Raw genomic sequence first — 11,452 nt, forward strand, 5'->3', positions numbered from 1 at the left:
CAGCAGCCCTTCCCTCCACATCCTGAGGGCCAGCAGAGCTGCTCTGTGGCAGGGCGATCAGGAAGACAAGGTGTGCACTGTAAGCTAAACGCACATGGAGGGCGGTGGCTCAGGTTCCCACTTCGGTAGATGCTCCACCACAGAGAAGCTCACTGTGAAGAGGAGAGTGGAGGAGGGGAAATGTGTTGCAACTGTAAGCTTGCAAGAGTGTTTTAATCAATAACAAAAGTCTAGCCTCATTTGGATAAAATGAACTGAATGTAATCTTTTTTAGTGTAGTTATGTACATCATGTGGTATTGCCCCACATACTGCATCCATGAAGTGCCAGATGCTCCAGCAGTGACATCAGTGCACATTGAACTTGGCACAGCATGGATAATCCTCATCATATGACACTTCAAAGCTCCGTCACAGCTGAAGTGCACTCGCCGCCTCCATTGCTTCATGTAAATGGAATCGATTAGTAGAAGTTAAATATATGTCTGGAGAGACGGCGAAGCTTCACAGGACATATTCCTGAAGTACAGAGACATTTTGCTCTGAGTGATTTACAGAACCAAAAGCTTATATACTGTTAATGTTTGTCAACATTTGGTTCATTTATTATAGGTCCTATCATGAGGCCCAATCTTCATTTTGATGTATAAAAAGATCATTTAACCCCTGTTAAAATGTCAAATTTATGTGATGTAAAGGAAAAAAAACAACAACCTTAGTCTACGTTCAGCAACAAGGCCTTGATATGGGGTCATTGTTTAAAAATGGTGTCTATATTTAGTCAAGCTTAATGAACAAGGTGGGCTTTTCTCCAGTGATCTTTTGTGTAAAAATCACTGGAGGTTTGTGCTCCTATTTACTATGGAATTAAAATTAAAGCAAATGTTAAAAAAGAAGGTAAATACTTTTGGGTTGCACCTAAGATTTTTCATTTTAAGAACATTTTGATAAGTAAACATCTTGTTCTAATCCATCTGCATCAAGAGCACGTGCTGTTGAGTCAAATTAAATTTACTTTCACACCTGATCATCCGTGGTAATGCGTCTAGGTACTCCACCTGGTTTATTATACAGCTATAACCCTCCAAGGTAGTAGAAAAGGTACATTTCTACTTTCTCTGTTTTAAATTTAGGATATTGCAATGAGTTGAAAACATGTTATGTAGTCCAAGAGTTTACAAAGAAGCTTAACCTGATCAAGATAATTCTGATAAAGAAGCAAATGAGAAAACTGTGGAGATATTATATTTCTGGTTGGAGTGGATTCATTTTTCAAATTACGAAATTGAAATAATAATAAAAAACCCATTAAAAATAAAGGCAGGTTGGGATTTGATCAACAGCTCAAAATTTCTATCTGTTTAGACTTTACCGATGTCCTTTGATTGTCTTTGATTAATCCTGGTACTTTACCTAATTAAAACTAAAACAAGTGACTCTATAAGGCTTACTGGATACATTGCTATTGACAAGGATTTCCACCCAAAATCCCTATCTTCTTAGTTGTAAGAAATAGATAGGATTACCAGTCCAGACATTGGAACAAGCGAGCAGGCAGGTATTAGTGACTGTGTCTAAGCTGGATTTAAAACCAACTGGCCAGTCATCCCTACTGGTGAACGACGACAGTATCTGCAGGAAGCAGTGGAGAGCAAAGCCGTCGTCGAGGACAGAAAGGATTCATGCCGAGGCATCAAAGTTCAGGCCATGGAAATAACGCTGAAGGGTTTTCCACTGAAGGTGGTGAATATTCCATGGAGAAATAATAACCTCAGCACTCTGCATACAGAGGCTCCTCTCTCTGAACAAGGGGAAACCATCGTTGGAGTCTACCTGTTAGTGCTGGGTAAGTCAAAGACTGTCTAACCTTAGTGACAGGTTCCTATTTTGCAGGTGTTCATGTATTGAAAGATGAGCCATTTCCGTTTCATTGAAAATTTTTAAGCAAACATTTAAACAAGCAGGTGACAAGTAAAGTTCAAAGTGCTTATAACCAAAAAACATCACACAGTAACCAATTATGAAACAAGCAATAAACATTACATTTTGTCAAATGTCATCAAAATCATCAAGGAAATATACAACAATTATACATATTAATGTTTCAGTTATTATACAAAGGGAACTTTAGGCAGGTGGGTTTTAGTCTTGATTTACAGGAACTTTGTGTTTTATCTGATCAAAGTCTTAAAGTCCAGCCAAGCAGGTTTTTTACGTGAAATGGCAAATTTATCAGTTTGTGTACTCTATCGTAACGTCATCTGACTGTAAAACTCACAGCATAAATATGCTCATGGTAAAATGGACACAAATGTAATTTATGTTGTATAAATTATGCAAGTACAGCTCATCATGACGTGGTTTGTTGCTAGTCAACTACTACACCAACAAATGATTATATTTTGCATTTTAAAACATTAGACAATGTGTAGCTTTTCTGTTGAACATCATCTATATTTGAATATATTTTACCAATCCAGTTTTACCTGCACTATCAGATAAGATAGTCCTGAAAATATCTCTGATGTCGCTTTTTTGCAGGATGGCTTTCATGGTTTGGAAACAGTCTGGTGATATTTGTCCTGTACCGCCAGCGGGCCTTACTCCAACCAACAGATTTCTTCACCTTAAACCTCGCCATTTCTGATGCCAGCATCTCGGTGTTTGGATACTCTCGAGGAATTCTGGAAATCTTTAACATCCTGAAAGATGACGGGTATCTGATCACGTGGATCTGGACTTGCCAGGTGAACGAAACGTGAAAACAAACGCTAAATAATCCAAACAATTCATTGTGTTCCAGATTTTTTTTTCTGTTAAATCTCAACCTGTGCTATAGCAATGAAGTTTAATAATTAAAAAGGTCAAATGTTATCATACAGTGTTCTGAGTTGCAAACGTTATGTGCATTGTCTATCTTTCCCAGTTAATTCATTACATTACAAAACAGCAGAGGTTTTACCATGAATAGAGCATGCGTGCGAGTATGTGCTCGTGCATATGCAGGGGATTTTGGTACTCGCCAAGCAGGCTAGAGGTTAAATCTGTAATAAGATTAGCATGTTGGAGACCTTTAAACAGGTAAACTCTCCTAGTAGCAGTTCAACAACCAAATGGAGAACTATTAGGAGCTTTTCCTTGATTTTTTTTTAGCATATTTTAATAATTTGCTTTAATTTTTCAACACAATTGCAATTTCCATCTAAAAACCTAATTTTAAAAACAAGTCTTATGTGTGTAAGCGTTGAAGTGCACCATTCATCCATGTGTTTTCTTATCCGCTCGCAGCCACAGCTCAAAATTAAATTGTTGTCATTCTTTTGCCTGGAATTCCAGCAGGCTATTTTTCTTGCTCAAGGCTAGCTCTGGAGGAAAGTTGGGATCCGTGCAGGAACGTCAGGGAAAACTCCCTGAAAAATCATAGAAAAACAAGGTGTTGAAAAGCTGTAGCGTGCCACTCTTATCTTACCTTCCCCTGAGAAGTGAGCTGGGATTGGGGGGGGGGGGTAGTCAAAATTAAAAATAAGGGTATACTCTAAAAGCAACACTTTAGAAAGGGAAAGACCATGTGAACAAGCATGTGAGAAGCAGATTAGTGCACGAAACGTGATGTGACCAGAACAAACCCCAGCCAGCTCGGTGTATTTGGACCTTTGGAAGCCGAACTGGGCTTCACAGAGGCAAACATGCGGCATAAAACATTACAGTGATCATTTATTTCTCTTTTGATTCTTCCTACGTGTGCAAGAAACTAGCTTTGAATTAAAACCCCAGGAACCAGAGTGAGTGAGAAAATTGTGATGAGCGCGTGTAACTGGATTAGTACAAAGGAAGATCAAGATAGTAATTAGCAAATGACCTCAACTGATGTGTGTTACCTGGAAGTGACTCAGCAGGCAGCCGGGTGTTGCACAGTCGGAGAGAAATGGAAACACTGCAACGCCTTTCAAGAAGGGTTGTAATTCAGAGATATCCGCCCTCAAACAATATATAACCCAAAGTTTACATCAACACCATTGGTGGGAAAAGTTGATGAGTGCGGTTTGTGTGATACATCACAATAATTCTGTTATCTGTCATCCAATTCAGTTCACTTTTTTCTGTTCATCTTAGTTAACCTGAATATTTAACTTAAACGAGAGATGTACAGCAGACTTTACAAAAAAGTAAAAATTTTAAAAAAGCTGATTGTAGGAGCAATGCAGCATCAATAAAGCAGATATGATATACCAAAACATCAACATAGCTTGACAAAGTTATTTCTTCGTGTTTCTTTTAGCCGTCAACATGTTATCCACATGTAGGTCAAAGGAATATGGGAGCGATTTCTTCCTGGTCATTAAACTTGCCTACTTTAAATAACAATGTGTTAGAGTGAGAAAATAATTTGTTTTGTGGATGACCGTCACCTCGATTGCTGTTATCGTTTTTGATTAGGTCATATTTTGAAGCATTTAGCTGCCAGAGCTGGAATACAGTAGAATCTTTTTAAAATCAGATTCTTGTTTTAGCAAGATTTACATCCCTATGAACCAAAGTATGTTCATGTTTAAAAGAGAAAGGTCACAACAGTAAACCAACGAAATCTTGCAGGATGCTTGAGTGTCATCAAGAAGAAACAGAGTGAGAAGATGAAAGGAGCCATAATCCACTTATCATAGCAAAAGCCACAATGCTTCACTTGTGAAAGTGAAAAATTGTTCTTCTTTTCGGACATTGATGCATGGAATACATAAAATTTACAGTAAAAATTTGCATTTTATAAAATATGCTGGAGCTGTTTGGCTGTGAGCTTTAGCTTTTTTTATTTATTAACTTTTATTTAGCTAGGCAAGTACTTAATAATATCAAAGATCTCTTTTGCAAAGTGTTCTTCCAAAACAAGCAGCAACAACATTGCAAAAATCACAGATTCTAAACATTTCCCATGTAACAATCAAAATATTTAAGAATTAAGCTGAAAGATAATGCATTGGGACAAAAAGTAGCTAAAAGATATAAAAAGATTATAAAATATAGCAAAAGCACCTGCACTGCGATATGGACTCCTTTAACTTTGGGAGAATAATCAACCAAATTGTGACCTACGGTAGCATCTGACTGAAGAATGATGCAAATATTGGGTCTGGAGGGATCAGATCTTTAGTCTGGTGAAGTCACTGAAAAGATGTCACGCATTAAATCCCCTGTGTCCGTCTTCTTCCAGGTAGACGGCTTCCTCACGCTGCTCTTTGGCCTTGTGAGCATCAACACCTTAACAGTCATCAGCGTCACCAGGTACATCAAGGGATGCCACCCGCAAAAAGGTCAGAACAAACTTCTCATAGTGCAAGTGTGAAAACGCAAAGAGGGCTTCGTACCGTCATGGCTGCCCTCCTTCTCATTCCACTGACCTCCTCTGACAGAAAAGCCTGCTTCTGTTTTCAGCTGGGAAAATAACTACCGTTCGTCTCCAGCCATTCCATTTATATTTCTCCAGTATGTTATTAAGACAATTTGAGGTGACATTTTCTATTTTTGAGACTACATCTGAATGTCAAAGAATGTCCTAATTACATAGAAATGAGGGTGAAAAACTGTATCTGATTTTACGTAGCTGGCGGTTGTTTTTAAAACTCTGTGACTGTAAACTGTGCTCATTAGTGGCGAGTGTGGGATATCACCAGTTGCACTATATGCCATAATATAGCCATTGAAAATGACTAACCTAGGTCTGAATAGAGCAATTTAAACAATCTAAGGAGCAAATTAACCACCAGGTATGTGAGGTGAGTTGGTGTGAAAGCTACAAAAAGCTCTGAGTTTCTGTACTTACAGTTTTACAGTTGTATTTATATCTGTTGAACTTTTGCACATTTTGTGAAATTTCAACCATAAGGTTCTGTTTCATTTGGATTTTATGTGATGGGTCAGCACAACACAAAATAGTTGTCCAATAATTTACCAGATTGATCAGGAATGTATTTGTAGTTAAGTTTAATGCTGGTTTAGACTACAAAACAACATCTCAGTCTTTAAAACATACCATAGAAAGAATATAGCTGTCCATCTATTCTGGCAGGACAGGTAATGGCAAACAGAAATTCTTGACTTTCTTTCAAAACTGGTTTTCTTTTTGCCACTCTTGTGTAAAGGTTAGATTTGCAGAGTAAAAAAACCTAACATATTTCCTTGTTCTGAGCAACAAACATGTGGTCAAATAAGACCAAACTAAAGCACACAAAACACTGTGTAGGGTGAAAAACACAGCATTTCCACAGCAGAACATTATGCTGTCAAGAACAGCCTCCCTCATTCAGTTAATTGCAGGATGGACAAAGGTAAATCCTGCAAGAAAAGCTTTGAGCACTAAATCTAATTGTGAATCTGTAGGAAGACTTTCAAATTGTTGCTCAGAGATCCTCTCAGTCTTACTTCAACTATTTTGCAAAAAGAATGGGCAAAGAGTTCAGTGAAAATCTGTTTGAGAGACGCAGGAAAACACTTCCAGCTCTGATTGGATTAAAGGTGTTTCCTCAAAGTATTGACTCAGCAAATAAAAATTGACTCTTTTTATAACTTTACAATGTTAAACAACATGGGGAACCTTACTTTTTATTAAAAGTTAAGCATAGATTTGTGTTACAATTGATAAAATAAAGATTGTGACAAAATATTGAAATGTCTAAGGTCTAGGAATACTTTTCCAGGTCCTTATAGCACAGCTCTGAAGTATGCTTTAGAACTGCAAAGAAAGAGATGACCTTTTCATAGTTTCCTCTGATCGCAAAAATGTGTGTACTATCATTCCAACAGATGTCCTTTTCAGACGCAAAGTGTTTGGTAAAGGCTGTCAATAAAAGACTTCATTGTTCAACAAATGTCAATGAGAGTGCTGACATTCATAACAAGTAACAAGAATTTTCCTTCCTTCAAAGACTCTCACTGTTTCTGTTTGCCAAAAACATTTAACCTTTATGAACTAAAAATCAAACTCATGAACTATGTACTGTTGTTTTGACATTGCCTTTTCTTTTTGCGGTGTATTTTTGCAGCACACTGCATCAGCATCAACACCATTGCTATATCCCTAATTTTCATTTGGACCGGAGCGCTGTTCTGGTCTGTCGCGCCGCTGCTGGGATGGGGCAGCTACACAGGTCTGTTCCAGTTTGAAACCTCACCAAAATGTAATGGGGTTTTTTGTACCCACTTGCATCCATTTTGTACAAAACTCTTTTCTATCAAAGTACTTAGCCATTCCTTTTTAGTTTTTCTTGGTAGTTGGGTATTTTAGGGACAAATAAAACTAAAAATGTTTAAGTCTCACTTATAATTTCATTTAATTGGGTTTTTTTCCCCCCCCTTTCTTTTTCTTTGATTTTTGTTTGGCTCACCCCCAAACTTCTACAAAATATGACGTTTGGGCATTGGGTAGCTCAGTTGGTAGTATTTACAGAGGATATAATCCTCGATGTGGTTTTCCTGCATTCAATTCATGGTATCAGGCCATACGCTGCATGTCTGACCATTATCTCTCCATCCTCTTTCTTGTCAAATGACTCTTCACTAAAGGCCAAAAGTGACAAACATTTTTTAAAAAAATGACACATTAGGATCCTTGATTAAAAAAACTATAAATGACCTCCTAAAGCTAGATCAAATTAATTGGAGACATACAAGCCCATTTTCTCAAAGAGGATTTTGAGCACTTTAAAGTACTAAACCAGGTATGAAATATTACCACAGTAGGAAGGAACTAAAGCATGGCTGGTATGAAACAACTAACCAGTTCTTGCAGGGTCCATAGTCAAACTAAAATAACAACAACATCAAAAGAGGATATCAGTTCATCTGTCATAATTACTGAGCTACAGCCTTATTGTCTACATCTTGTGTTTTGCAGATCGGGGTTATGGCACCTGTGAGGTGGACTGGTCCAAAGCCAATTATTCCACCATCTACAAGTCTTACATAATCTCTATCCTCATCTTCTGCTTTTTCATCCCCGTGATCATCATGCTCTTCTCCTACATATCTATTATAAAGACTGTAAAATGCACAAATGCAATGTCCGCTGATGGTTTTCTCTCTGCGCGACAAAGGAAGATGGAAAGAGATGTCACGAGGGTAAGTCTAAAGTAGAATCATGACATATTTGGTTGCAGAAATTCAAATGAAACCATAATGATTTTTTTATCCCCCGCCCCACTAGATTTCTATTGTAATCTGCACTGCTTTCATCATGGCCTGGTCACCGTACGCGGTGGTCTCCATGTGGTCGGCCTGGGGCTTCCATGTACCCAGCACCACTAGCATCGTCACCCGCCTCTTCTCCAAGTCTGCCAGCTTCTACAACCCACTCATATACTTCGGCATGAGCTCCAGATTTCGCAAGGAGGTCTCACTGCTGTTTCCGTGCATTCCAGAGAGCAGGGAAGTGGTGCATCTGCAACACTTTAGAAACATCAAACCAAAAGCTGAGAACTTGCTCCAACATACATCGCTTCCTGCCCAAAGACCAGAGGCGAAATATTTGGCAGGAGCGCCAAACGGGTCGAGTCCTGACAGCGACTCCGGGGTCAACAGTCCTCCAGAGACTCCTCCTGAGATCTTCCACATCGATGTGCCCTCACATATTGAAACGTCAGAGTATTGGTGCGACAGACTCTAAGACTGTTTTAAACCAGGAGTACCAGGGTGGGGTTGACTGTTTTTTGTATTTTCTTCATCTTACCCATCTTCATAAACAGATGTACCCATGTTTGGCATCAGTATGTGCGCTAATAAACAAATTTTTGAATTATATTTTCTATTTTTGTTTTACTACATCAGTCTGAATTGATAGTTTCCTATGCACTTCTCTGCAAAGTTTTTAAGACCCAAAGACGAACGGACTTGGATGGCTTTCCTGGTATTAATTAGAACTACTTTGAAGTTATTTAGTCTGGCATTCACCTTGCAAATAAATTATACCAGAAACTTCTAGTTAGCACTAAAGGTCACGATCTTTCCAGTATAACCGGCCCGCCTAAATCCTTTTTGGAACAATCCATGAAATGTGGAAGCAGTAAAGTGCTGAGACATAAGATCCGTTGTATCATCTGGAACCAATGAACCATCCTTGACTTGACTGAAGTATCTGATGGTATTATGCAGTGCACCCTCGAGGGTGCTCACACGCTAATCTCACATATACGCTGCAGATAACACGGTGTCCAAAAAGATGAGCAGTTTCACATCTCCACTAGTTGCATCGTCACTGTGTCGGCCAGCTAAAATCAGAAGCAGAGGGGTTATGTTTTTACAGGAAGTCCAGCCCAGAGAGCTGTGAGTTACAAATTTTCTATGTTTACAACCTGTCAAGAGGATGACAGAGGTGTAAGATAAATGAGTAACCCTGAAACTCAGTCCGCCCTCTTGGTCTACTTGGGGCAGAGGGATCTAATCTTGAATAAAGCTCCCCAGTGGCTCCTGCAGAGACTGTAATAGCACACACAATGAGCTCTTTTACAGCAGTACTTCAGACTTGTAGCTTCAAATGGCAGGCAAGCATCCACAACACCTTATGCGCCAACAGTCTGCATAACCCAACTATAGCTCAGGATTTGGGAGTCATGTAAGGCTGATATCGAGTATCGGGTGTTAGGAGAGGTAGGGTTAGCTACAATTGCTGGACAAAAGGTCATTAACACCAAAATGACCGTGGATATGAGGTGTTTGCAAAACAACTCTGAATTGTCCTGTATGGTGGAACTAGACTAGAACTAGGAAGGATAGAAGATAGCTAGTTTCACAAGCTTTCATTGGGGAATACAGTTTATAGAAAGTCTTAATCCCCTTTAGGATTAGGATCTGAGAAGTTTCAGAGTTTAAATCTCTGAACCACTCAGTTGTCCCTTTGCCTCGTACTTATGCCCTTTGTCATGCTCTTTTCTACTGTTGAATAGTTTGGCAAAGGTGCTGTTGGGAGATGTTTTAGAACATGTTTTCTTTATTTCCAATGGATTTAAAGTGAAACTTAAAAAAACATTTTGGAAGTTGCACTTTGAACAGAAATGACTAATTTCACACGCTTTCAATGGGTAATACAATTTATAGAAAGCCTCAATCCTCTTTAGGATTTAGGATGCTTATTTCTCTGCATGACACAGGACTCAGGGTACCGTTCACCTTATTTCCTGGGAAGTATCCTGACCACATCCCCTGGAGTTCAATCATTGTACTTCGTGCAGAATGTTAGTCTGACTTAAAGTGGCTTCTTTGATCCCTTTCTAGACATTTTCGCCATTCCTTGTCAAGCTCTACAGGAGTGGCAACTCTATCCTTTTGCTGAATCATTGTCACGAGATGGTCCTGACGCCTTCTGGACTCTCTTGGGTACTTTGAAGATTTTTTTCACAACAACTCAAATTCTCTCGTAGAAGTTCTTGAAAGATTGATAAATGCATTGACTGATCATAATACAATTTACTGCAATAAAAACTTAATTTTTTGCTTTTTTCTGAGCTCTTGGTCAGGACTGCAACACAAGACCTAATTTCTGACTGGTCTTAGGAAAGTGATTTTAACTTTCAATGAACACAGGGACATTGCTACATAAGTACACCGAACCAACCCATCCATCCATCCATCCATCCATCCATCCATCCATCCATCCATCCATCCATCCATCCATCCATCCATCCATCCATCCATTTTCTGTACACCCTCATCCCTTAGTTGGAGAAGGGTGTACAGAAGGGTCACAAACAACCATGCGCGCACACGCACCTAGAGAGAATTTGAAGAGGCTAATTAACCTGACAGTCATGTTTTTGGACTGTGCGAGGAAGCCGGAGTACCTGGAGAGAACCCACACATGCACAGGGAGAACATACAGAAAGACCCCAGGCTGGGAATCAAACCCAGAACCTTCTTGCTGCAAGGCAACAGCTGTACCAACTGCGCCACTGTGCAGCCCCCATAACAACCCATGGAGTGAAAACCAGGCATTAGTGTCTGCACTAAGTTGTAGATATATCTGAAGGTCATCTGCATAGCAATGAAAAGACATGTGTTTTTTACCCTAGTAGCAAAAAAATATAATAAAATCAGAATTGGACCTAACATGGAACCTTGGGGCACTCCGAATGAAAAGGGAGGTGAAGAAAGATCGAAGCTGTTTGTGCACTAATGTTCTAACAAACCTTTGAAGCCTTCACAGAACAGCTGGATTTATAATGAGTGTGACTGTTGCACAGTAAAACATGAGGTCTGGAATGCAGATAATTGTCACACGTTTCAGATTTTCCATTTTGTAATGAATCCCTACTTAGTGTTAGACTGTCAAATAAAATCCCTTCATGTTGCCGTTTTAACGTGACAAAACGTGAGAGGACATGAATACCTTTGCAGGCGTACGCTGCCTCTCTCCTCTCCTCACAGCCGCGCTGATCTCTGGCAGGGTGAAAAAACCTGAAGTGGGACGGACA

At 39.3% G+C, this 11,452-nt stretch overlaps 1 protein-coding gene across 1 annotated transcript; it reads left to right on the forward strand.

Annotated features, from left to right (window-relative positions):
• Nucleotides 1–1,602: 1,602 nt before the first annotated feature.
• LOC103477278 (visual pigment-like receptor peropsin) lies at nt 1,603–8,786 on the forward strand. Its single transcript, XM_008430285.2, has 6 exons — nt 1,603–1,845; nt 2,541–2,746; nt 5,206–5,305; nt 7,034–7,138; nt 7,885–8,108; nt 8,194–8,786. Exons 1-6 carry the CDS (start codon nt 1,707–1,709, stop codon nt 8,650–8,652), a joined length of 1,233 nt encoding a protein of 410 aa, XP_008428507.1. The 5' UTR covers nt 1,603–1,706; the 3' UTR covers nt 8,653–8,786.
• The last annotated feature ends 2,666 nt before the right edge of the window (nt 8,787–11,452 follow it).

This window comes from Poecilia reticulata, linkage group LG15 (genome assembly GCF_000633615.1).
Source record: "Poecilia reticulata strain Guanapo linkage group LG15, Guppy_female_1.0+MT, whole genome shotgun sequence".
In the NCBI taxonomy this organism is placed as follows: domain Eukaryota; kingdom Metazoa; phylum Chordata; class Actinopteri; order Cyprinodontiformes; family Poeciliidae; genus Poecilia; species Poecilia reticulata.